Below are 27,636 nucleotides of genomic sequence, written 5' to 3' on the forward strand. Positions count from 1 at the left end.
GGGGGGAGGCAGTTTCAGGACGCTGGTGCGAATGGCGGCTGGCTGGATGCGTCTCGCCCGCAAGGCAGCTGGCGAAAGGAGGCTTGTCCAAGGCAGGAGCCCTCTGCCACGCACGGCTGCTCCTTCCCTCCCTTCGCGGAGCCCGGAGAGACGGCAAGCCTCGTGCGCACACACACACAAGCATACACACACACACAGAGACACAAGCTGCCCTTTCACTCCAGCCTGGTCTGTTTCCCCTTCCCGCTGCTTCCTCCCCACGGAAGAAGGGAAACTGCCGATCAAGAGAGGCAGCAGACTCTGCTTTCCCTCCCTCCCTCCTTTTATTCCTCCTCTCCTCCCTTCTTCCTTCTCCTCCAGTCTTCTTCCTTTCCTCCTCTTGCCTGCCTCCCCCTTTCCTCATCTCCTTTCTTTCTCCTTTTTCCCCTTCCTTTCTTCATCTCCTTTCTCCTTCTCTTCTTCCCCTTCCTCTTTCTCACTTTCCTCCCCCTTACCTCTTCATCTCCTCCTTTCTCCTTCTCTTCTTCCCCTTCCTCCTTCTAATCTTCCTCCTCCTTTCCTCTTCATCTCCTTCTCTTTATCCCCTTCCTCTTCTTCTTCCTGTCCTTTGTCGCTTCCTGTTTCTCCTCTTCTTCCCCTTCCTCTTTCCTTCTCCTTTCTTTCTCTTCTTCCCCTTCCTCCTTCTCGCCTTCCTCCCCCTTTCCTCGTCATCTCCTCCTCCTTTTTCTTTCTCTTCTTCCCCTTCCTCCTTCTCGCCTTCCTCCCTCTTACCTCTTCATCTCCTCCTCCTTTCTCCTTCTAATCTTCCTCCTCCTTTCCTCTTCATCTCCTCCTCTTTATCCCTTTCCTCTTCTTCCTCCTGTCCTCCCCTCTTCTTCCTTGTCTTCCTCTTCTTTCTCCTGTCTTCCTCCTCCTTTCCTCTTCGTCTCTTCTTTTCCTTCCCCTTTTTCCTCGTTTCTTCTTCGTCTCCTCCTGTTTCTCCTCTTCTTCCCATTCCTCTTCTTCCTTCTCCTTTCTTTCTCTTCTTCCCCTTCTTCTTCCTGTCTTCCTCCTTTCCTTTTCATCTCCTCCTCCTCCTCTTCCCCTTCCTCGTCTTCCTCCTTTCCTCTTTTTCTCCCCCTCCCACTCCTCTACCTCCTCTTCATCTCCTTTTCTTTTCCCCCAGGAGTTGGGAATGATCCATCACTGGAGGTTTTGAAGCATAGACTGGAGAGCCCACAAAAGGGAGATGGTCGTAGCACTCTGTAAATCACACACAACACACACACCCTCCACCCACAAATCAGCACACAATTAGCCAACTTCCAAGGGAGGCAAGCTGATCGCTTTGCCTCCTGGGCTGCAGCTGTGCAGAAGATTCTGCAAACAGGTTTTTCCTCTCCGCAAAAGAATTTGAGGAAGGGGGGGGGGAAATACAGAAAGTCCTCGACTTATGATCACAGTCAAATCCCATAATTTTAAAGACACCCTCCCCCCCTCTGCTCCTCTTCAGGAGTTTTGAAAAAATCATTTGAGAAGTTCCCTTCAAAAAAAGAAAAGAAAAAAGAAATAAAATCCAGATCAGGACTTTGTAAGCAAACAAGTTGCAGCTTTTCAAGAAGAGAGTGGACAGCCCCTTGTCTGAAATGGGTGTCCAGCTTGAGCAAGGGGTTGGACTAGAAGACCTCCAAGGTCCCTTCCAACTCTGTTCTTCTGAGATAGTTAGAGAGAGAGAGAGATAGAGATAGATAGATGGATGGATGGATGGATGGATGGATGGATAGATAGATGGATGGATAGATACTTTAGATATAGATAGATAATAGATAGATTAGATAGATAATAGATAGATAGATAGATAGATAGATAGATGATAGATAGATAGATAATAGATAGATTAGTTAGATAATAGATAGATAGATAGACAGACAGGACAGATATTTCATTAAATTTAAAGATGGACAGATGGATGGATAGATAAGATATAGAGATAGATGGATGGAGGATAAGATAGAAATTTTATTGAATTTAAAGGTGGATGGATGGATAGAAGGATGGACAGATATTTTATTGAAATTTTATTAAAATTTAAAGATAGCTGGATGGATGGATGGATAGATAGGATATAGAGGTGGATGAATGGATGGATAAGATAGAAATTTTATTAAATTTAAAGATGGATGGATGGATGAATGGCTAGATAAGATACAGAGATAGATACAGAGGTAGATGTATGGACAGATATATTATTAAATTTATTAAATTTAAAGATGGCTGGATGGATGAATGGATAGATAAGATACAGAGACAGATACAGAGGTAGATGTATGGACAGATATATTATTAAATTTAAAGATAGCTGGATGGACGGATGGATAGATACGATATAGAGGTGGATGAATGGATGGATAAGATAGAAATTTTATTAAATTTAAAGATGGATGGATGGATGAATGGATAGATAAGATACAGAGACAGATACAGAGGTAGATGTAAGGACAGACATTTTATTAAATTTAAAGATAGATATATAGATAGAAACATAGATGGATGGATGGGTGGGCAGACGGACATGGCAGATGGAGGGAGGAATGGATGGATGCATGCATAGATGAATGAATGATCAATGGAGGGAGAGAGAGAGAGCGAGGGAGGGAGGGAAAGGTCAGCTTCCTTCCAGAAATTGAGGGAGCTCCATCACTGGAGGTTTTCAAGAAAAGGCGACCGTTTGAGCAGGATGATCTCCTGCATCGAGCAGGGGGCTGGACTAGAAGACCTCCAAGGTCCCCTTCCAACTCTTCTTATCCTGTTATTTTTCCTTCTGATCATTTCGGAAGTTTTGCCCATTTCGTTTTGAACGTCTCGACAGCTGGCGGAGGCTTTTCTGTTTTTATTTCTTTATTTTGTTTGCAAGGGATGAATAATGCATCCGCCCTTATTAGAAAGGATGTAACCCAACACTTCTCGAAACGTCCTGCCGTCCAGCCGGAGTTATAAACAGAGAGACGTTTGCAATATTCATGGCAGGTTGGGGAAGGAAATGTAATATTTATGGCACGCTGCCCGGTTCTGCCCTCCGAGTCAAGCCAGGCGCCCGGCGGGGGATTTTGGCTCCCAGATGCCTCTTGCAAATAGGGTTGGGGTGTGTGTGTGTGGTTGTGTCTCTGTTGCTGTTTGTGTGGGTGTGTGAGTGAGTGAGAGAACTCAGAGTTGTCCCCTGCTGGGCCATCTGGACGTGGCGCCCGAAAATGGCATCTTAAGCTTTGGAAGTCCCTTTTTTTTCCCACCCCCAAAGAAAAATGGACAATTTATTCATATATTTATATTTATATATATATCTAATAGTCAATATAACTAATAGATTAGCACCTTAAGCTTTGGAAATCCTTTTTATTCCCACCCCCAAGGAAAAATGGAATATATATATATATATATATATATATATATATATATATATATATATATATATATATATATATATATATATATATATATATATATATATATATATATATATATATGATTTTTACAACCCCTGGTATGCCCCAATTATGGGAGGAAGCTAACTGCTTCCATCATCTGTCAATCGGCTCGTCACAAGAGTACTGCCTGGTGTGCCTAGTATGCCATATAGCCCAGGTTCAAATCCCAGTAAGGGTATGGCTAGCTGATGAGAGCTAAATAGCTTGAAATAGATCTATACTAGTCTCCCTTTATTTATTTATCAGCACAAATAAAAAAAAACAACAACACACACACACACACACACACACATATATGTGTGTGTGTGTGTGTGTGTGTTTGTGTGTTGTATTTGTGCTGATAAATAAAGGGAGACTAGTATAGATCTATTTCAAGCTATTTAGCTCTCATCAGCTAGCCATACCCTTACTGGGATTCGAACCTGAGCTGTATTACATATTAGGCAGTTGTGTTAAACCACTAAGCCACAAGGTTCTCCTCCTTTATCAGCTGAGCCAGGGAAATAGGTATGTATTTAGTGTCACAACCCCTGGTATGCCCAAATATTTATATTTATATTTGTTTTTGTAGATTTTCAGAGGTGTAGGTATGCTGGTCTTCTTTTATTCAGGTCTTTTCCCGTGTAAGATTGAGATCGTGTTGGTGACGTTCTTACACGGAAAAAGACCCGAATACAACAAGACCAGCATACCCAAACACACATACACACACACACACACACAATTTATTTTTTATATAAACAATCCATTTTCCATAATAGTAAATAAATTACAATGGAATTGTATTAGATATTTAAGGTATTGGAAATTAAAGCTAAGATGAAATTAAATGATGAATAAGATTGATTGTTAGCACGAAATATGTTTACCCAGACGACACACCGGTTAATGGAAAATGGACGGTTTATATATGGAGAGGAGGGGCAGGAATGGAGAAATCAAGTTTCTTGGATGGAAATAAGACAAAAACAATACAACACGGAATAGAATAGAGTAAAAAAGAAAGCGTAGAATAGAATGCGGAATGCAGGAGACAGAATAGAAGATAGAACAGAAAAGGATAGAAAAGGCGGCTCTAATTTTGCACAGAATGTAAAGTTTTTATTGCAGTTGCAAACGAATCAAATCCTGGGAACTTTATAAAGACCAGAAAAACTACCGGATGGGATGAGAGACGTTCTGAGTGGAATAAATAGCCTTTTAGCCATAATCCCCTCTGGGGGTTTTTCCCCTGCTCGCGGAGTTTAAAAAGGAAAAGGATTATAGGAAAAAGAAGGGAAAACGCGCATAAACTCAAGCCCCCCCCCACGTTTTTTTCTCCCAGGGGTGCAAAGTTTTTGGTACAAATTCCCTGAGAAAACAATTTATTTATTTTTTTAAAAAAGCACGTTTTCCTGAAGTTTTGTTACAACAACCACCGTCATAAGAAAAAGGTTGCAGGGGTAAAAACTCGCTTAAGGACCGTCTGGGAATTCTGGTCGTTAAGCCGAGGACTTCCTGTAACCAAGAATTATTTATTGAAAATGTTAGAGAACGGGACATATTTTCTGTTTCAGACAGTGCCACCTGGTGGCAAGTGAACGAACTACACAAACACAATTCAGAAATAAATCTTTCATCTCTCTCTCTTTCACTCTCTCTCTCTCCATCCATCCATCCATCCATCGTAGTGGTTGGTACAAACTCTTTTGAATGTCTGCTTGTAAGTTTTCCGGCTAATGTTTGAAAATTGTCTCTTTCCCCTGTTTCTCCACCAATGGAGAAATGCATGAGAATTCCGTTTTAATTTCTTTTATCAGTTTTTTCCTTCCTTCGTTTTTCTTTTTTTCTTTCTCCCTATCTTTCCTTCCTTTCCATCCATCACATCTTTCCTTCCTTCCTATGCCTTTGTTTCTCTTTCCTTCTTTCCCATCCATCACATCTTTCATTCCTTCTTATCCCTTCCTTTCTCTTTCCTTCCTTCTCATCCATCACCTTTCCTTCCTTCCTTCCTTCCTCTTTCTCTGTCCTTCCTTCCCATCCATCAAATCTTTCCTTCCTTCCTATCCCTTCCTCTTTTTCTGTCCGTCTGTCTTTCTTCTCCTTTTTCTTTCCTTCCTTCCCATCCATCATATCTTCCCTTCCTTCCTATCCCTTCCTCTTTTTCTTTCTTTCCTTTCTTTCTCTTTCCTTCCCATCCATCACATTTTTCCTTCCTTCCTATCCCTTCCTCTTTTTCTGTCTGTCTTTCTTTCTTTTCTTTCTCTTTCCTTCTTTCCCATCCATCACATCCTTCCTTCCTATCCCTTCCTCTTTTTCTTTCTTTCTCTTTCGTTCCTTCCCATCCATCACATCTTTCCTTCCTTCCTATCCCTTCCTCTTTTTCTGTCTATCTCTTTCCTTTCTTTCTCTCTCCTTCCTTCCTTCTTCTTTCTTTCTTCATTCTCTTTCTTGCCAACATCTCTGGCCACACTGCCGGCTGACCACAACCTCCGTCACAACACAAACTCTGCTTTGGGATTCCCTCAAAGGACGCGCAGCCAGAAAAACCCGTGAAAAATTGAACGGCGGTTTCCACGGGAAGTTTGCACACTCGCTTCCCGGCCGTCTAATGACCCCACCGGACCCCCCAGTGCAAGAACAAGAGGACTTGACAACGTCCCTCAAATTCTCTCCTCCGAGAGCAACATCCAAAGCCATCCGAGCCTTTCCACCACACAATCGGGATAAAAACACAATTTCTGCTCGTTTGCAAATAAAACGCGGGAGAGAATCGGGAGAGGAGAAAAGGTCGTGCGGGAAGTTTTACATCCAAATAAATTTTTAGCCCTGACAGTCTCCACCTTCCCTTAAAAATATTAGCGGAATCCACCGTGTCTCAGAATCGGCGTCTCCGCCAGATGATCCGACGGCCCGCCTGAAACTAAACCAATCCGCTAAAGCGAGGAAACTTTCCTCCAATAGGTTCGGCCAGGCCCAATCCGCGTATCAAAGGACGAGGTCCGCGAACCCAAGCGGGCGGCTCTTTTCGCTTACCGATATTTCATGCCGGTCGTCTGCGCGGTGCACTCGTCCAGGGAGAGGCCGTGCATCCGGAGGAACTCTTCCCTCATCCGGGTCTGGGCCGCCACCCGGACTTCCCTCAGCTTCTGCAGCTCGACGGCGTCGCTCTGGGGCAACTGGTGGAGGCCCCACTCGGAGTGGGACCGGCTGGCCACGCTCCGCAGGCTCCCGCTGTACGTCATCGACAGCATGATGCTGCCGACTGGGGGATCTGCGCGGGATCCGCGAAGGAGAAGGGGGGGGAGGGATTTGCCTTAAGATCGCGCCAGCGCATCGCCATCCCGCCTGCCTCGCGCGCCCCGGTTGGTGACAAAGATTGCAAGCCCTCGGTTTACGACGGTTGGTTCAAAGTTACGACAGCAGGGTGAAAAAAGTGATTTAGGAGGACCATTTTTTTCACACTTAACGACCGTTATAGAATCCCCCCATGGTCATGTGACCCAAGTTTGAACGCTTGGCAACTGGCATGGACTTATGACGGTTGGAATGTCCCGAGGTTGTGACTTTCTGACCAGGAAAGTCAACGGGAGGAAGCCAGATCTGCTTAACAACCATGGTACCCACTTAACGACTTAAGCGGTTCATTTAACATCGGCGGCAGGGAAGGTTGTAAAACTGGATGAAGAGAACTGTCTTGCTTAACAACAGAAAGGTCGGCTAGGATTTTGGTTGTAAGTCGAGAGCATTCTCTAAACTTTTTATTTATTTATTTTTTTTCAAATTTAGCACCTGGGAAGATGGTTGGACTTCAACTCCCAGAATTCTCTGCGACTCTGGTTTTGTTTTTTTTAAAGGATGGGGAAACTTGCAACTTTTTTCACCAAGAGGGAGGGACGCCGGTTGGTTGCGAAAGGGTCCCAAATTCCCAATTATCCCACCAAGCGGCTGATTTAAATCAAGCCCTCCAAATAAAAGAGATAAGAGAGGAAGGAGACAGACCAGATATGGAAGAGGTGGTATTATATCTGGCTTGAAAAGAGATGTAAAATCAATGCATAAGGCAGTGTTTCTCAACCTTGGCAACTTGAAGATGTCCGGACTTCAACTCCCAGAATTCCCCAGCAGTGGTTAGGACAGTGTTTCTCAACCTTGTCAACTTGAAGATGTCCGGACTTCAACTCCCAGAATTCCCCAGCAGTGGTTAGGACAGTGTTTCTCAACCTTGTCAACTTGAAGATGTCCGGACTTCAACTCCCAGAATTCCCCAGCAGTGGTTAGGACAGTGTTTCTCAACCTTGTCAACTTGAAGATGTCCGGACTTCAACTCCCAGAATTCCCCAGCCAGCGAATGCTGGCTGGGGAATTCTGGGAGTTGAAGTCCAGGACATCTTCAAGTTGACAAGGTTGAGAAACACTGGCATAAGGAATACATAGAAAACGCAATAAAAGGAGATGGCAAATACTTGGAAAGTAATAAAAGATGGAAATATTCTATATACACATATATACTGTAAAAATTCAAATTCAAATAAATTCAAAAAATGAGAAAGTACGAAACAAAGAGGAAGATGGTTTTCAAACGCGAAACCCGAAATTAGCAACAACAAAAAAAAAAGTCATTCTGATAACGGAAAGCTGTAAAAAAATGTGTCATTGGGATTTTAAGGTTTGGAAAATGCGGAATAGAAACTATTTTTTGAAAAAAAACATATCGAGCCACCCGAAAGGAGGGGGGGGAAAAAAGTTTTTAAAGAGTTTGCTCCTTAAATCCGCAGTCTCAAAAAATCTTATATCGGATGCTGTCCTAACGTATTCGATCCGTCGCTGGTGAGAAAGAATTGCAAAAGAAAAAAGGAGAAAGGAGAGAAAAGTGGAACCACATCGGCTAAAAAAAAGAAGAAAATGGGGTGAAAACAAGTAAAAAATAATAATTAAACGTCGTCTTGATCACCTGCCAGGACCTCACTGCCATTCTGAACATGGGAATTTAAAAAAAAAAAAATCAGAGATTACTCAATGCAATACAACACAACAGCAGAGTTGGAAGGGACCTTGGAGGTCTTCTAGTCCAACCCCGTGCCTAGGCAGGAAATCCTATACTGTTTCGGACAAATGGCTATCCAGCGTCTTCTTAAAGACTTCCAGTTGCATTCACAACTTCTGTTCCACTGATTAATTGTTCTGATTGTCAGGAAATTCCTCCTTCCTTCTAAGTTGCTTCTCTCCTTGATTAGTTTCCACCCATTGCTTCTTGTTCTGCCCTTGGAGAATAGCTTGATTCTCTCTTCTTTGGGGCAGCCCCTGATCCACGGATTGACTCAAGAGTGTGTGGCCTGAAATACATGGATAGCAGAAGGAAAAATGTACCCAAACAACACAACGTGCTGTGATAGTGTGTCCCCTACTTACAACATTTCGCTTAGTGACCATTCGAAGTTACGACGGCACTAAAAAAAGCAACTTACGGCCGTGTCTCACACTTGCAACCACTGTAGCATCTTTGTGATCAAAATTCAGACACGGGGCAACTGACTCATATTTATGACAGTGTCCTGGATCACATGATCCCCTTTTGTGACCTCCCAGCCCGGGAGGGGGCGGGATCCAGATCCACTTCACAGCCACGTTACTCATTTAACAATTGCAGTGATTCCCTTAACGATGGTGGCAAGGAAGGTCGTAAAACTAGGGGGGGGAGAGACTCACTTAACTGTCTCAGTTAAACGACAGAAATTTGGGGTCAACTGTGGTCATAAACCGAGGATTCCCTGCACACTTAAGATGGATTTTTTTTACCTAAAAAAAACAAACTTCATGGAGTTCTATATTGAATTGCAAATTGCATTTTCAAATACGCTAGTTCTCAAGAGAAAATAAGAAGTGTTCCTCATATTAATAGCTGGGCCATTTTATACAATTAAAGGCTTTTAGGGATCCTTCCAACTAGCTTTCAAAGGAGGATCCAGTTTCTATCTGTCCAAATGTCATAGATTTGGGAATTCAAAACCTTGTTTTTTTTCAGAGTTTCTTAAACTTCCAGGCAGCGAAGGGACGATCCCTCTTCATGACTTCCATTTCAACCCTATACCTTTAATTATTTACTTAACTACTCACTTAACTACTTAAATTTGACCAGATAAACCTGGGTGAATATTAAATCTTTTAACACAAAAACCCCTTCCTGTTTTTAATGCAACTGCGGTGGGATCTATTGATAACAGATGCCACGTCTCTCTACATTTTGGGGGGGCAAAATATTTCATCCACCGAACAAGCGAGGCTAAAATTATCTTTTTGGGAAGGGTAAATCTTACGCAAACACCTATTTTTTCTCTGCTTCCTATAAAAATAAACCTCCTTCATTCAAAAATCAAATTTTCAGTGGCAGAAGACAGATAGGTTAGGAGGAAAATCGCTGAAAAGGTTCATTTGTGTTTGCTTTTTTTAATGAAAACTTATCTCAAGGGAACTGAAGCTGCAGGGAGCAAGGCGTTCGTTGAACGTCCGTGGACTACATAGCCCATACATTTCTGTCCATTCCCTGGACTGATTACAGCTGCCAAGGGGCGGCCCCATGAGATTAGAAGCTGCCTTTCCCCGTGGCGGATCCCGCAAACATGCTTCGAGCCTATAAATTAACGGGACACAGCCCAATTAATTCCTAAGATTAAGAGTTCAGCCAACTAAGGATTAATTTTCAGCTCCATTTACGAACACGAAGAGGGTTCATTTTTGTGCCTTTTGTAAAAAACCAAAACCTTGCAGGCATCTTGCAGATGGGTTGGGGCAGGGAGACCGTGGATTAAAATCACACCTTGGTTGTGTGAATTTAGTTTACAATCGTGTTTTGCAGAATATCACTAAAATGGCAGCTAAAATTCTTAACCCTGCCCAGTTCTGAAACATTAAGTTAAAGCAAAGGGTTTTTGCAAGAGACGAAAAGACTGAAATTTAAAAATTTGGAGAGGGATTTCCCGCTAAGTGTGTTTGTATAATATCCACTTCTTGTTCCTTATGCTTGCATGAGGTCTTTCCTTTAAGAAAACAGATTGGGCTGAATAATAATAATGAGGAGTATACATTGGGCTAGAGAAGAATTTGGTGGTAAACTAGAACTATTTTGACACACAAAAAATTGTACTTCGATGTCTTACTGATTGAGGAATGATGAAATGTTTGTTTTAAAAGAAATAAAACTTTTGAACCGAAAATAATAATAATAATAATAATAATGAGGTTATAATAATGTTAATTACCTTAGCAGGTCCTTGGTTAGGAGCTGAACTGTTAAAAAGTTTTTACCAGTTTACTGAATCGAAGATTAAATAATAATAATAATAATAATAATAATAATAATAATAATAATGAGGAGGAGGAGAACAAGAAGGAGGAAGATGAAGGAAGAAGAAGAAGGAAGCTTGTCCAGTCAAGGTTTAAGCCAAAAACTGAGGTTTTAAAATCCATTTTCCCCCCGATGTTTGATCCTAAAATTGCTCAACCAACAACTCCCCCCCGAGGTTTGCAAGGCGTGGGCCTTTTCACCCGAGCCAAATCATAAAAGAGAAGCAGCAACTGAAATGTGAAGATAAAAGAATCTTGGGCTAAGTTTTATTCCAAAAAAAAAAAGGAGAAATAAATTAAATAAATTGCACACAATTTTGCAAGCGGATCCACTGTTCCCCCACAACCGCTAAAATCCCGCTGGGTGCAATAAAAGCAGCGATGCTATTCCAGGAGAGAAGGAAGGGGTTTTTTTGGGGGGGGGGTTTCCAGGAAACACCCCTGTCCATCCTTCTCCCCCCCCCCAAAAGTTAAGCAGAAAGAAACTCAATTCTGATGGACAAAGAGATCACACTGGTGATGCGTGTTTGATGCGGAAAACTTCCCGATCCCACAGCTGCCCCGCCAAATTCGGGGATCCCCGCTTTCTTTGAGGGTGGAAAGGAATAGAAAATATCTAAATAAACCTGGTTTATTTGCAGCCCCGTTCTGTGCTGTAAACCATGGTTAAGACTGGCAACTGTGGCTGCTAAAATCCAATTCCCGTACGGGATGGAGACACCGTAATTAAACACTCCCAGGTGTTTCCATTTCCTCCGTCCTAACGAAGCGGCCCGAATTTCTCCAAAAAACCAAGAAAAACACGAACAACTAAGCTTTTTTAAAGCTAGTCTCCAAGCCCAGCCATTGAAATATCTACAAAGGAAAAGGTGTTGGGGGGCTTTGGTGACTCCCCAAAATCTAAACCAGCCATCCCTTCTCGCTTCTTATCCGGGCGTCGGCACTCACCTGCTCTCTGGCGAGCTTGCTCATTAAAAGATAACTTCTCGGTTATTAAGATAGATAGATAGATATGTATTTTTTCTCACGGACGGGTGGAAAAACGGCGCACAGGCGTGGCCTTCCATGCAAAGGGGGGGGGGAGGAGGGGGGAGGAAAAATCCACTCCAAGTTGTCAGAAGCAATCTCGAATCCACCCTAACCCCCCCCCCTCCCGAGAGCCTCGGAGAGAATTTAGCAGGAAATCCATTAAGTCCGTTATGATGATCCGAGCTAAATTATTCAACAGCGCATCTCTCTCGCGCGCTCTAAAAAGCTTCTGGCCGGAGGATCTGATTGATGGGAGGCGCGGAATCGATCGATGGATCGCTCGCTTTTTATTAGCGGGGACTCGCCGTCGTCGTTGGGAGGGTGGACGGAGGTGGCTCTACACCCCCCCCCCCCCCCCGTGGCTGGCCAGGGTGGAGGATGATGGATGAGGTGAGCGCGGGACACAGACAGGCGCCCGGCAATTCGAAACGTCAGATCAATCCCGTCCGGGATGCAAATCGAGTGTGGGAGAGACGCGTCCCCGAGATTCCCACGGTGGGCGAAGGATGGGGGGGATTCCGCGGATCTTTTGGGTTCTCCACCCCCTTGGCTCAAATTCATCGCTTCGGGTTGTAATTTGGGGGGCGAAGCTGGGGAATCCTGGGCAGAGGCTGCTTCCATGAGCTGTTGGATGCAGCTGCTTTCATAAGACGTGGAGACACAGCTGCTTTCATGAGACGGGAAAGAGGATTTCAATTTGCATTTCCACGTTCTTGGAAGCTCCACAGACGGGAGCCCAGCATTCACCCATTAATCCCGTTAAAGGTGGAAACGGATGGTGAGATATGTGTGTTTATCTCTCTCCAACAAGCCAACATTCACAATTTATCTCCACGTCACTCCTTCTGAGAAGCCGAGATCCAACCTCACCATTTACCTCCTGCACGCCCCTCCCTCCAACAAGCCACGATTGCCAAGGAAGACCACAGAAGACGCCAGCTATCCAAAACCTCCAGGCATGAAGCAATCCCGGGGACCTCCGTAAGGAGACACATTCCGAAGACCACTATCTCCACACCCCGACGGCCGTCCCGGTGAGCCGAGATGTATCCAAGTTCAGTTCTTCGCCTCTACCCATTTTACCTCCCTGCCAACGCAGAGATGACCAAGCAGCTCGGCCCTCTGCCCCCCCCCACCAAGAAGGCTGAAAATACGAGAGATAATTCAGCTTTTCATCCCCCTCTTCCTCTCTTAATGCATTCTCTCCCCCGTCCCCCTGATTCACACATGCTGGACCATTTCCCAGTTTCGCTCTAGGGAGAACAGCTAATTATCTCGGCTTCTGCCAACACATCAGTGCCGATGGACGCCAGAGAAGGTGCCCAGAACTTCTGCAAGTCGGCAGATCCTCTGCTGATGTATCTCCTGGCACGTCCCAAAAAGTTTTGCCGTACTTTGCCGAATGTGGGAACTCGGCGGTGGGAAATACGCTGATGAGCCGCGGGGAAACCAAGTCGAGATCCATTTTTTTTTTGTGGCTTCGTAGATAGTCCTGGACTTACAACTGGTTCATTCAGTGACGGTTCGAAGGCACAAGAGGACCGAAAAAAGTGGCTTCGAGGCCGTTTTTCACACTTATGACTCATCATTGCAGCGTTTCCCTCCTTGTCACGCGATCAAGATTCTGAAGCTTGGCAACTGGCATGTACTTACGACGGCCTAAGCTTCACGTGACGGCCCCTTTTGCGACCGTCTGACTGGCTAAGTCAAGGGGGGGGAGCAAGATTCACTTAACGACCGTGTACTAATTTAACGACTGCCGTGATTCATTTAACAACCGCGGTAAAATCGGGGACGACGACCACGACTCAATGTCCTGCTTAGCAACGGAAATGTTGGCCTCGAGTGTAGTCGTAAATTGAGGACTACCTTGCATTTATGACTGTCGGGCTGATTTTCAATCTTCCCAGTCAGCTTCCAACAAGGGGGAAGCCCGATTTGCTTAATGACCTCAGCAAACAAGATTGTAAAATGAGGTGTGAGTACAACAACTGCCTCATTTAGTGACAGAACACCTTGGTGTGGGTTTTGGTCGTAAGTCAAGGACCACCTGTAAAAAGGACTTTTACGACAAGGATGGCAACCTGGATTTGAAAAATCAACCCACCCAACCATTTCAGGCTAAGCAGACCTTCAAACCTGAATAATGTATAGAGCCGAGGTGGCGCAGCGGTTAAATGCAGCACTGCAGGCTACTTCAGCTGACTGCAGTTCGGCGGTTCAAATCTCACCGGCTCAAGGTTGACTCAGCCTTCCATCCTTCCGAGGTGGGTGAAATGAGGACCCGGATTGTTGTTGGGGGCGATATGCTGAGTCTGTAAACCGCTTAGAGAGGGCTGAAAGCCCTATGAAGCGGTATATAAGTCTAACTGCTATTGCTATTGCTAATGTGGATTTCTTGTTCCTTGCCAAAACTCTACGAGCCATCAATAAGAGTTAAACCGTTAGAAAGTCTCATTTTTCCAAAGAGGGGAGATGCACGCCAGTTAAGGTTAAACGCAGAAATGCATAATTAGGGGTGTCACAGAGTCAGCTTCTTGGGGGGGGGGGGAGGAAACCCTGATATTCTTATTCATATTATTATTGCACAACCGCCATTTGGAAGCTCGGAGATCACCGAATTAGGAAAAGAAAAAAAAAAAAAAGGACAAAAATTACCTGTAAAACTGGAGCTGTCTTTTCGGACTTCCATAACGAGCACTTTGGAAAGCAAAAGGGGAAAAAGAAAGAAAGAAAGAAAGAAGAAAGATTCCACAAATCACAGGTTTTGAAAAGGGGGGGGGGAAGGCGAGGAACGGTGCAATTACGTCGGACAAACGAACGGCATACTGTCTCTCCAGACACTCTGGCCAGTCAATGCAAGACTCTATGGTTGGTGGCATTGTCTTGGATCCAAGAGGGTTGAGTCAACATATCATCTTCCCAGACACTCTGGCCTCTCAATCCAAGACTCTATGGTTGGTGGCATTGTCTTGGATCCAAGAGGATTGAGCCAACATATCATCTTCCCTAGACTCTCTGGCCTCACAATCCAAGACTCTATGGTTGGTGGCATTGTCTGGGATCAAGAGGATTGAGCCAACATATCATCTTCCCTAGACTCTCTGGCCTCACAATCCAAGACTCTATGGTTGGTGGCATTGTCTTGGATCCAAGAGGGTTGAGTCAACGTATCATCTTCCCAGACACTCTGGCCTCTCAATCCAAGACTCTATGGTTGGTGGCATTGTCTTGGATCCAAGAGGGTTGAGTCAACGTATCATCTTCCCTAGACTCTCTGGCCTCACAATCCAAGACTCTATGGTTGGTGGCATTGTCTTGGATCCAAGAGGGTTGAGTCAACGTATCATCTTCCCAGACACTCTGGCCTCTCAATCCAAGACTCTATGGTTGGTGGCATTGTCTTGGGTCAAGAGGGTTGAGCCAACGTATCATCTTCCCTAGACACTCTGGCCACTCAATGCAAGACTCTATGGTTGGTGGCATTGTCTTGGGTCAAGAGGGTTGAGCCAACATATCATCTTCCCTAGACTCTCTGGCCTCACAATCCAAGACTCTATGGTTGGTGGCATTGTCTTGGATCCAAGAGGGTTGAGCCAACATATCATCTTCCCAGACACTCTGGCCTCTCAATCCAAGACTCTATGGTTGGTGGCATTGTCAGGGATCCAAGAGGGTTGAGTCAACATATCATCTTCCCTAGACTCTCTGGGCCTTCCAACCCATGACTCTATGGTCATTCCCATGGTCTTGGATCAAGAGGGCTGGGTCAACGGCACCCCCAAGTGGAGCAGGTGGGAACTGCACATTTCTGGCAGTGACATCCTGATGATCCGGGAAGCTGGATTCATTTAACCGTGTTACTAATTTAACAACGGCAGTTGTTCACTAATAGTGGCAAGATAGGTCATAAGCTGGGACACAACTCTTCTTAACAACTGTCTCACCAACAGACATTTTGGGCTCTTACAAAATAAAATAAAAATAACTGACGACCGACCCAGAGTGCGACTCGCTTACTAACCGTCTTTCTTAGGAGTGGGAATTTTTGTCCCGATGGTGGTCGTAAGTCAAGGACTACCCATTTTTCTGATTTTGCACCGAGGGGGGTCGCTCAGCTGCTTCCTTCTGCTTGCTGAAAGGCCCCCAGGAGGGGACAAATGCGGGATACCACGCCCGCACGGGACAGGAGTCACAACCGACACACACTCACCTGTAAATCATACCTGGGGATCCAGTATGTCGGTTTGAGAATCTGGCCGGGGAGTCCGTGGTGGATTCGGGGTACATGGAGGCAAACTCCTCCAGGATCCAGATGAATCTTTGTTAACACCCACTGCAGAAAGAAAAGAAAGAAGGAAGGAAGGAAAGAAAGAAAAAGGAGGAAGGGAGAAAAAGAAAAAAGGAAAGAAGGAAAGAAAGAAAGAAAGTTAAACCATGAGTTGAATCTTTTTATTTTCTTCTTTTAAAGACATTTTAAGAATTTTGCTTCCCATTTTGCCCTGGTCTTTCATTTTATACATTTTGGTTTTTTTTCTTCCTGGTTCTGTACACTTTTTTGTTCAGCTTTTACAAATCCTGGACTTTTGGGGGGGAAAAAATAGCTACAACTGGAAAAAAAAATTAAACAAAAGCTCTAGAATAGATTCTGTTCTGGATAAATCTTCTTGGTTCCTGGATAATCTGCTTACTCAGCAAAGCTGGCAGCAAAAGCAGAAAAAAGGAAGATAAAAGGAAGAAAAAAGAAGGAAAGGAAAATAAAACATGCATCTAAAAAATGGTGAAGGAAACCATGATTTCCCATGATTTCCAATCCAGAACGAAACCATGATTTGCAATCCAGAACTGCCTCCAAACCATCATGACCGCTGCTGTCCACAAGAGGGCGCTGCAGACCTCTTAGCCGCCACTCCAGTTAAAATTGCAAATCTGCTATTAAAAAAATAAAAAAGATTCTGTCCCAAAGTTGTTAATGGACAGGTAGATAAATAAGACAGAATAGATAAATAAGATAGAATTAATGGATGGATAACATAGAAAAACGGGGAGATAGAATGGATGATTGGATGGAGAGAGGGATGGATAAATAAGACAACCAGATGGAGAGATGAATAGAACAGATAAAATGATGGATTGATCGATAAGATAGGTACACTGGAATAGATAAATGCATGGATGGATAAATTGGATGGATGGAGAGAAAGGAGAAATATGTATAGATAAATGATAGACAGATAGATAGAGGTAGGTAGGTAGGTAGAGAAGATACAGACATTCTGTAGATATAGATTCTGTAGATAAATTACATATACATATACATACATACATACATACATACATACATACATACATACATACATACATACATATATATAGTTTTGTCAAAGCACCTGGTATGCCCAAATATGGGGAGGGAGCATACGGTTAGCTGATGAGAGCTAAATAGCTTGAAATAGATCTATACTAGATTCGATAGATAGGTATGATAGATAAATAGATATAAATAGATATGATAGATAGATAGATAGATATGATAGATAAATAGACAGATAGATATATAGATAGATACTGTAGATAGATATAGTTCGATAGATATGATAGATAGAGATAGATAGATATGCTAGATAGATAGATATGATAGAGATAGATAGATAGATGATAGATAGATAGATAGATAGATAGATAGATAGATAGATAGATAGATAGATAGATAGATAGATAGATAGATAAGATACTGGTAAATAGATACTGGTAGATATAGATGGATGGATGGATAGATACATAGATAGATACAGAGAGAGAGAGAGAGAGAGAGAGAGATATGCTAGATAGATAAAGATGATATGCTAGATAGATAGATAGATAGATAGATAGATATAGATATGCTAGATAGTTATGCTAGATAGATAGAGAGAGAGAGAGAGAGAGAGAGAGAGAGAGAGAGAGAGAGAGAGAGATAGATAGATAGATAGATAGATAGATACTGGTAGATAGATACCAGTAGATATATATATATATAGATAGATAGATAGATGGATGGATGGATGGATGGATGGATATAGAGGGAGGGGGGAGAGACAAACAGACACAGACTCACAACTGTAACAAGAAAAGTAACACGGGGCAAACCTCACTTAACTGTCTTGCTTAGCGACAGAAGCCTTGGCCTCAATTGTGGTCGTAAGTCCCTGCGTTTGACAGGCTCCTCTCCTGCCCAGCCTGCAGGAGAGACGGAGGCTCCGCAGTGGCTCTCAAAGGAGATCTGAGCCGGCCAGGGAAAGCCTGTCTGGTCACAGGGGGTGGGGGGGTGGGGTGGGGGGAGGACTTGAGATTATCCTACACCCCCCTCTCCCAAAAAGAAGGGGGGGAGGCTTGAAGGTGACCTGAAGAGGGGGAGAAGCTACTTGGCTCCCAGCCTTGGCAGGGAAGAGAAAGGGAAAAGGGGGGAGTGGAGGATTTTGGCAGCTCCCATCTGATCCCCCCCCCCAGCTCTGACTCCACCGGAGTTTGATGTGGGAAGAGAGGGGGGGGTCCCTCTTTTTTTTCTCCCTCCCTCCCTCTCTTCTTTCCTTCCATTCCTCTCTTCCATTCATTCTTCCTTTTCCTTCCTTTCTTCTTCCCTCCCTCCTTTCATTTTTCCTTCTTTCCTTCCTCCCTTCTCTCCCATTCCTTTCCTTCCCTCTTTTCCTTTTCCTTCCTTTCTTCTTCCCTCCCTTTCCTTCTTTTCATTTTTCCTTCTTCCCTTCCTCCCTTCATCCCCTTCTCTCTTCTCTCCAATTCCCTTCCCCCTTTCATCCCTCCTGTTTCTTCCCTCCCCTTCCTTCTTCCTCCCCTCTCCCATTCCCTTCATCCCTCCCTTCATTTTTCCCTCCTTCCCTCCCTCCCTCCTTCCTTCAGCCCCTTCTCTCTTCTCTCCCATTCCCTTCCCTTCCCCCTTTCATTCTTCCTTTTCCTTCCCTCCCCTTCCTTCCTCCCTCCCTCCTTTCATTTTTCCTTCTTTCCTTCCTCCCCTTCTCTCTTCTCTCCAATTCCCTTCCCCCTTTCATTCTTCCTTTTCCTTCCCTCCCCTTCCTTCTTCCTCCCCTCTCTCCCATTCCCTTCATCCCTCCCTTCATTTTTCCCTCCTTCCCTCCCTCCCCCAGGACAATCTTAGAACAAGAAAGAAAACTTTGTGTAGGGCAGATTTCCCCCCCCCCCAGATGTTTTAAATAATTAACAATAAGACAATTAAAAACCTGACTAAATCAGGGAAAGGAGTCTGCCTTCTAAGGTCAAGCCCCCCCCAGCCCCCCCAATTTGGCCACCCCTGCAGACTCGGGCCTTGCCAGGCCAGCCAACCCCTCCCCACCCACTCACCCACCCCCCCACCCAAGCCTCGCACCCTTGCAAAGACCCAGCCAAGCGCTTTCTCCACATTCTCATTTTTGCCACCCGAAAGTTGGGCGGGCTTCCCTTTCGCAAGGCAGATGTTGCAAGCCCCAACGGACAGCTGTGCCCTTATTTATTTATTTAAAAAAATGACTTTCTACGGAACAGGAGGAAGGGGAAGAAAGTTCAAGCCAAAAGGGAGGGAGGGGAAAAAAAAGAATTTGAAAAAGAGGAATTCTGCTTAGGCCAAGCGAAGCCTTTGATTGGAAAGAGGAATATTTTCAAAGTACAGAATTATGCCCAGAATTATATTTGCACAAATCTTTTCTTTTCCTTTCCTTTCCTTCTGTTTCTGTCCTTCCTTTTCCTTTCATTCGTTCATCTCTGTCCTTCCTTTTCTTTCTTTTTCTCTTTACTTCCATTTCTGTCCTTCCTTCCTTCTTTTTTTTTCATTCATTCCTGTCCTTCCTTCTTTCTCTCTTTCCTTCCTTCTGTTTCTGTCCTTCCTTTTCCTTTCATTCGTTCATCTCTGTCCTTCCTTTTCTTTCTTTTTCTCTTTACTTCCATTTTTGTCCTTCCTTCCCTCTTTTTCTTTCATTCATTCCTGTCCTTCCTTCTTTCTCTCTTTCCTTCCTTCTGTTTCTGTCCTTCCTTTTCATTTCATTCATTCATCTCTGTCCTTCCTTTTCTTTTTTCTTTTTCTTTCTCTTTCCTTCCTTCCATTTCTGTCCTTCCTTTTCCTTTCATTCATTCATTTCTGCCCTTCCTTTTCTTTTTCTCTTTCCTTCCTTCTTTTTCTTTCATTCATTCATTTGTCCCTTTCTTTTTCTTTTTTTCTTTTTCTCTTTCCTTCCTTTTTTCTTTCATTCATTTCTGGCCTTCCTTTTCTTTCTCTCTTTCCTTCCTTCTGTTTCTGTCCTTCCTTTTCATTTCATTCGTTCATCTCTGTCCTTCCTTTTCTTTTTTCTTTTTCTTTCTCTTTCCTTCCTTCCATTTCTGTCCTTCCTTTTCCTTTCATTCATTCATTTGTCGTTCCTTTTCTTTTTCTTTCCTTCCTTCCATTTCTGTCCTTCCTTTTCCTTTCATTCGTTCATTTCTGCCCTTCCTTTTCTTTTTCTCTTTCCTTCCTTCTTTTTCTTTCATTCATTCGTCCTTCCTTTTCTTTTTCTTTCATTCATTCATTCATTCATTCATTTGTCCCTTTCTTTTCTTTCTTTTTCTCTTTCCTTCCTTTTTTCTTTTTCTTTCATTCATTTCTGGCCTTTCTTTTCTTCTTAACTTTTGTTCCTTTCTGTCCTTCCTTCCTGTTTTCCCTCCTTTCCTCCCTTTCTCTCTCTCCTTCCTTCCCTCCCTCCCTCTTTTTCTTTCTTTTCATAACACAACACTCCTTCCTTCCTTCCTTCCTTCCTTCCTTCCTTCCTTCCTTCCTTCCTTCCTTCCAACGAGGATCACCCCAGAACGCTACAACAGCCATAAATACAATCGCGTAGTGCCTGAATTTTGACCATGGACCGTTGTGGGGATGCATTAGATGGTCGTAAGTATGAACAAAACCCCTCACTATCAGGGAAGCGAGGTGGACATCAGAACTTCAAAAATAGGTCCTAATGAATTTTTCTCAGGGTTCCCAACATAACCTCAAACATCCGCTAAGCTGGTGGTCGTAAGCAGAGGACTACGTATCTACGTCTCCTGCTGGAGCAGGGGGCTGGACTAGAAGACCTCCAAGGCCCCCTCCCACCCTCTTCTTCTCCTCTTATCTCTCGCAACCCGTCCCCTCCGGCCAGGGAGAGGCGACTCCGGCTTCCCGTAAGGTTATAGCATCTCCAACGGGGAGCCAGGTTTCTCCTTCTGCCTCTTTTGAGCGCTACGTTTCCCAGGCGCCGCCGTGCACACCCGAGGCTGTTCGACACCCGCAACGTCCGTTTCATCAGGCTAAAAGCCTCGGCCAGAGAAACCTGACCCCAGCGGGGTTGTGGAGGTCAAGCAGATAAAGTGACGCCGGACGTCACGGAAAAACTCGGGTCAACCCCGGAGCGTGTTTCGCAACCTGACCCTCCTCAGGCCCTGGGAAGCCCCCCCCCACTCCCTGGCCACACCCCGCTGACCCCTCCAGAGGTCCGGTCAGCTGTCCAGGGAGAACGGCCGGAGCGTCTTCCTGCTCATCAACAACGACCGGGCATCTTCCGGTTTGCAAGGACAAAGATGCTAAGAGTGTCTCGACTTACGACCGTAACAGAGACCCAGGTTTCTGTCGCTAAGTGAGACGTTTGTTAAGCGAGTTGTGCCCCATTTTACGACCTTCCTTGCAAAGGTTGTTAAGAGAATCTCTGCAATTCGTAAGGACTGAGTTGCTTACGAGAGTCTCTTTAGCGCTTCCCATGAAGGCAGTCCTTTGCAACGTAGACCCAAATTTCTGTCGCTAAGTGAGGCGTTTGTTAAGCGAGTCATTTGTTAAGCGAGCTGTGTGCCCCATTTCACAACCTTTCTTGCTGCAGGTAAATCCCCGCAGTTAATTAAGGGCGGAGATGCCAAGACTCTCTCTGTAGCGCTTCCTATGCAGCTAGTCCTCAACATACGACGGCCGCTGGCCCAAATTTCCGTTGCTAAGGGAGGCATCTGTTTAGTGACTTTCGCCCCCCATTTTCCAGCCTTACTTGCTACACTTGTTAAGTGAATCCCTGGCAATTAGTAACACGGTCGTTAAGCGAATCTGGATTCCCCGGTGACGTTGCTCGTCCGAAGCTCGCAAAAAAAAAAAGGGGGGGGGTTGCTCGCTTAACAACCGCAGCGATCCACTTAGAAACCGTGCCAAGAAAGGTTGTAAAACGGAGCGACGTTCGAAGAAGGGCTTTCTTGCTTAGCGTCAGAAATCTGCGGCCTCCACTGCGGTCGTAAGTGGAGGACCACTTAAAATTCCTTGCGTTTCTTGTTTTTCCACCCAGAGGGGGGAAAAAAACCAGCTGCATTATTTGCAATTCAGCTTCTGGGTGGCAGCTGCAGCCGAGTCACAAATGCCAAACAATTCGACCTGATCAGCGAAAACTATTTATACGTATTTTTTTTGACAGGGAGAAAAAGAAATAAATCAGACTGGGAAAAAAAAAACCCTAGAAATGCAGATTTTGGCCGGAAGGTGGATTTGAACTACAAAAAAGAAATTATGTTTGACTTTACCTACGCGGGGATGGCCAGGTGGTTATTGCGGGGATGAAGAGACGGGCAATCCTCGACTTACGACCCCCAATGTTTCCGCCGCAAAGCAAGACCACTCGTTAAAGTGAGATTGGCCCCGTTTTGCCACCGTTGTTAAGTGAATCACGGCAGTTCTTAAGCGAGTCGCACGGTTCGCGCGACCCTGGGAATGCGTCGACCGTCCTAAATACGTGTCGGTTGCCAAAGGGTCTGAAGTTGGACCACGGGGACGGTCGTTAAGCGTGAAAAACATTCCTAAGCCACTTAAGTGCCGTTGTAACTTTGAATCGCCGCTAAATGAACGGTTTGTAAGTCGAGGAATAGCCCTGAGTTGCCATATTGGCGAGATGGACAGTAGAGACGTTTAATAAATAAATGAATAAAAGACAAGGGAAAGGAGGCCACAGGGAAAGCCCAACCGACAGAATTTCAAATTTAAGTCCTATTTTAGGAAACTGAGCATCAGCTGTACAGGTGGGCCATTTGGTGGTCATCTTCTAGAGGTCACCAGTGCTCCCTTTAGATGGCCAGGCGAAGCAAGGCAGGAGGCCCTTGACTGACGGCGATTCATTTAGCGACCGTCCCAAGTTGCAACAGCACTGAAAATATGGATCGTTTTTCCACGCTTATGACCGTCGTAGCCTCTCACGGGTCACGCGATCGAAACTTGGGACGGCTGGCAACTGATTCGTATTTATGACGGTCGCGCCGTCCGTTTTGTGACCTTCTGACCGGTCCACAGGAAAGCCAGATTCACTTAATGACCGGGTGACTAAATGAACCACCACTCACCCGCCGTGGAGAGAAAGTTCACAAAGCGGGGTGCAAAACCCGCTTAACAACACTCGGCAAGGGGGATTTGGAACTCCCGCTGCGGTCGTAAGTCGAGGCCCAGAGGAAAGTGTTAAACGGACAAACAACTCGCCTGCCGAATTTCTCCTCCGGAAAACAACTCCGATATTCTATTTATTTTTTTAACGATTGCCATTTTGATCAAGCGGAATGGCTTTTAATTGGCTGCAGGGAAATTTATTCATTATCGCTCTGCTGGGAATAGTCGCCGACGACATTTGCCCCCCTTTTTTTAAAACTTGAAATTATTATTTTTTCTTTTTAAAAAACCCTTGTTATATAAATTACGACCGGCTTACCCACTTTAGAAGGGTTTTCCCCCCCCAAGGATGGGGGAGTTTGCAAGCTCTCTGGGGCAGGGACTCTAAATTACTAATTTTGCACAAGGAGAGGGGTGGCACTTAAAGGGTTATTTGGGGAGGGGGAATTGCGGGTGGGACAGGTAAAATTTGGTCAAGATTCGGATGCAGCAAAACGGAAAAAAAAAAAACCCTAGCTGGACTTGAACCAAGAATGACTTGCAATGGCATCCAGAGATGAGATCAGGTCCAGAATGACGGCGGAGGGGGTGGAGGGGGGGACCAAATCCCCACTGTATTTATCTCCCCCAACATCTGCCCCAGCTGGAGTTAGAAGTCTATGGCTATCAAAACATCCTATTTTCCCCACTGGGGGAGAAAAGAAATGAGAGGAGGGGTTGGGGAGAGAAAAGGGGCATTGGGGCTCGCACACGCGTGTGCACACCCCCGAAGTGTCCGACCGCACAGGAAGAAGCCCCCCCCCCACTCCTCCCCGTTTCTCACCAGCGCAAATCTTGCCTTCTTCCTTTCCTTTTTGGACGGATATTGCCAAAACACACAAAAATAATAACCGCACAACCAGCCGATGGAGAAGGCGGCACACACTCAACTTCCTCTCCCCCCCCCCACACACACACCAAATTTTGCACCAATATCCGCCTTGGAAGTCCCCACAGAGCCCCCCCTCCTTGCAGCCTGCAACCACCACAATCTTTGCCCTCCCCCCACTTTTTGCAATAAAATTCAGCATTGGGGAATTGGCTAATAGTTGGCTGAGTCTGTTTCCTGTCCCTGACGGGCAGCTGTCAAATCTGCAGCCCCCACCCCCCAATCTCCCCAGTTTGAAATATATCTTTTTGTGCATTTATGGGGGAGGGTCTCCATGCCCACCCTTCTTCCGTTTGCAGGCAGGTAAAGGGGACAAGGCCTCCCCGCTTGAAATTTGCACCCCCTCCCTCCCCACAAATGGTGGGCCGGCCGAGACCTCCCACCCCTCTGCACCCTCCCTAATGGGTGGGGTTTTCCCCCCCCTCTTTTGCAGTGCGCCCCCTTTCCCTGGTCTCGCAGTTCCTTCTTTTGCAAGCTGCAAAGGGGGGTGGGTGTGGGGGGGAGAGAAGGGAGGGCCAGCAGCTTCCTGAATGCATGCATGCATCGATGCATCTTGCACCAAGCTGCTGCAGTGGAGGCATGCAATGCAGCAGCGGGGGGGGGGGAGGAGGAGGAGGACCCCAACTTCGGGAGTTTTGCAGCCTTTGCAATGAAGGGGGGCGGGAGGGAGGGTGTTTTGCAGCCCCTTTCTGCCTCCCCCCCCAGGGTTGCATCTTGCTGCAATGCCCCTCTTTGCAGCCCCCTCCCCACCTTTGCAACCCCTCCTATTTTCTGGAGGCCCATTGCAGCCGCCCAGAGGGAGGTGCACTTCCCCCCCCAAGGAAGAACCCACTCCCATGCACAGACACCCCCCCCCCAATCCCCCAGCCCTTACCTGCGGCGGCGGCGGCAGGAACGGAAGGGCTGCCCGGGTTCACACCATCTTCGCCCTCGTGCCAGGAGAGCCCGCCCGACGGCGCCTCGCATTGGCCCGGCGGCGCCGTCAATCGCCCGCATGCAAATAGCCCTCGCCCGCTATTGGCCGGTCTCGGGAGCGCCTCCTAGTGACCGGCGGGCGGCGCGGCCAATCGGCGCCGTCGCCTGCATCCCTGGCCCCGGGGATGGTACCCAGGTGCGTAGCATCCTTGCAGCGGCGCCCCTTAGCCAAGCGCTCCATCCCACACAAGCCATGGTTTACACCGGCCACAAGCCAGGATGGGGTTCTGTAAACCGTCTGGGGTTCGGTTTTTGCAAGCCAGGTTTGATCCTAGTTTGAGAGCTGACCAATGGCTCGATCCACCCCAAAACTATGGTTTTAGGTGGCCAGTTCAGGCCAGGATGGCATCCTGGGCATCTGGGGTGCTGTAAACCATGATCTATGTAATCATGTAAACCATGATTTATTTTTTGTCTGTACCCCCCCCCCCCCCTTCCCTGATTTGATTTGTTAGCCGCCCTGAGTCCCCTTCGGGGGAAAAGAGCACCATATAAATATAATAAATGAAATGAAATGAAAAAAATATTTTTTAGGGCTTGTTTGTAAGCTGGGTTTGGCCCTAGTTTGCAAAACCAGCCAAGGACTCGATCCTCTACAAACCATGGCTTAGACTTTAATTATCAGGTTTAAGCCATGCCGGAGCCCTACAAGCCATTGTCTTTTTCTGGCTTGTTGGCAAACCCCAACTTTGTCTCCAACGATGACTCAATCTTCCATAAACTATTGTCTAAACGCCAAATGTGGGGTACAGGCCATCAAGCCATGATCCTTGACGGCTTTTGTTCACAAGCCTGGATTTACCCAAGTTTGTAAAACTGGCCAATAACTCAACCACAAATTGGTGCCTCAACTCTAGGTGTCGGGCAAAAGCCTGTGGAATTCTGGGGGTGTCGCTAAAATGATGCCGAGTTTGACCCCCATTCATGGGTTGTGGGAATGGGGACAAAGTATGATCCTGGCCCCTGGAGGGTGTTTTTTTTTTTTGTCAACCCTGGTTTAAGTATTAAGTATTTAATAAATTTATAGGCCGCCCAATCCCGAAGGACTCGCTAACCCTAACCCTGGTTGAGATGTAGGCTTACTTCAGGCTTAACCTGTATCCCCTGTTGCGACAAATCGTGGCTTGGATGCCTGTTTGATTTGCACCTCACTGATTAATGAGCGAATAATTTGTATCAAATTACTGAGTGCGAAACTTCCTCTGTGCAAAATACACCAGCGTTACCCAGCCATAATTTTGCTAAAATTCAAATGGAAACTTCTGGATTTGGCTGAGAATAACCCTATATTAGTAACTAAACCCCAGGAAACATGGTTTGTTTGGATTAATAGATGGCTGTTATGAATGCAGTTCATTACAGTTTATTCAGTAAGCCATGGTTAAGTCCTAGGAAGAGCTTTAAAGCGGGATTTGTTCAACTTCTGAATTGGGGAGGGGCTAAGGTGAATGACGGACACAGAGGGGGAGAGTGGCTTCCCTCTTTACCAGCTTTGAAAACAAGCCAGTTTTGGTCCATGATAAGAAGGTATCAAGGTTAATAGCCTTTGTTAGCAAATCCAATAACCATTAAATTAGAGGCTGTTATTCCTGGTGGTGCGATTTCCATGCAAGTAATTCCCGACTTACAACGATTTGTTTAGTGACTGTTTGAAGATACAACTGCACCGAAGAGAGGGACTTATGACCACTCTTCACACTTATGACCACTGTAGCATCTCCATGGTCATGTGATCAAAATTCAGACGCTTGGCAAGTGCTTCATATTTATGACGGTCGCAGTGTCAGTGAGTTACATCATGATCACCTTTTGTGACCTTCGGAGGAACCAAGTCAAGGGGGAGGCAGAATCGCTTAACGACCATGATGCTAATTTAACAACTGCAGGGATTCACTTAACATATATGTCAAGGAAAGTCGTAAAATGGGGCAAAACTCGCTTAAATGTCTCACTTAGCGACATCAATTTTGGCTTCAATTGTGGTCATAAGTCGAGGACTACCTGATTATTATTTTTTTCAATCTCACTTTTTATGATGGGTGGATTTCTGGGAGTTGACATAAAAATTGGCTCAGTTGCAAAAGACAGGTCTGGAGTTCTGCTAAACTAAGATGCACAGCATAAAGGACCATTGGCTGGGCTAAGCCAACATTTCCAAACCACAAATCACGGTTTGCAAGCTCGCTATGGCCCTACCTTGGAGGGTTGTTGTGCTGAAGTAAAAGTGAGCCACGGCTATCATCTCGGGTTTCCTGAAAGAGGCGGCCGCATAAATTCATCAGGAAACGCTCGAAAGCCAACGTCCGCATTCACACGACCAGAAAGCCAGCCCAACGCATCCACGTGTCTTCTTTCACCTCCTTTCCCGCGCGCGGGGCTTTTGTTCCGCATAGGACCACGCCCCTTTCTTCGTCGCCTTGGCAACCGCTTCGCTACAACAGCGAGCGGGCGGCCCGCCTGCTGGGTCGAACCATTTACCAGAATTCGGGGGAGGGAAAGGAAAGATATAAGCTGTATCGTGAGGG

The 27,636-nt window shown here is 45.6% G+C and overlaps 1 protein-coding gene across 3 annotated transcripts in view; it reads right to left on the reverse strand.

The window, feature by feature from the left end:
* KCNAB2 (potassium voltage-gated channel subfamily A regulatory beta subunit 2) overlaps positions 1-25,165 on the reverse strand; it is a 42,440-nt gene extending 17,275 nt beyond the window's left edge. Inside the window, exons 1-3 of one of the 3 annotated variants that reach the window (XM_087701885.1) lie at positions 25,011-25,165; positions 16,027-16,149; positions 14,472-14,513 (exon numbers count right to left, since the gene is read on the reverse strand). In XM_087701885.1, the coding sequence (XP_087558011.1) occupies positions 14,472-14,513; positions 16,027-16,103 (119 nt within the window). In that variant the 5' untranslated portion in view covers positions 16,104-16,149; positions 25,011-25,165. The remainder of the gene's footprint in view (positions 1-14,471; positions 14,514-16,026; positions 16,150-25,010) is intronic. The other 2 variants (XM_087701887.1, XM_087701886.1) reach the window with 2 other exon arrangements.
* Between the last annotated feature and the right edge of the window lie 2,471 nt (positions 25,166-27,636).

The sequence above is a fragment of the Thamnophis sirtalis genome, unplaced genomic scaffold, assembly GCF_051295495.1.
Source record: "Thamnophis sirtalis isolate CommonGarterSnake01/CBP01778 unplaced genomic scaffold, rThaSir2_p1.2 scaffold_15, whole genome shotgun sequence".
In the NCBI taxonomy this organism is placed as follows: domain Eukaryota; kingdom Metazoa; phylum Chordata; class Lepidosauria; order Squamata; family Natricidae; genus Thamnophis; species Thamnophis sirtalis.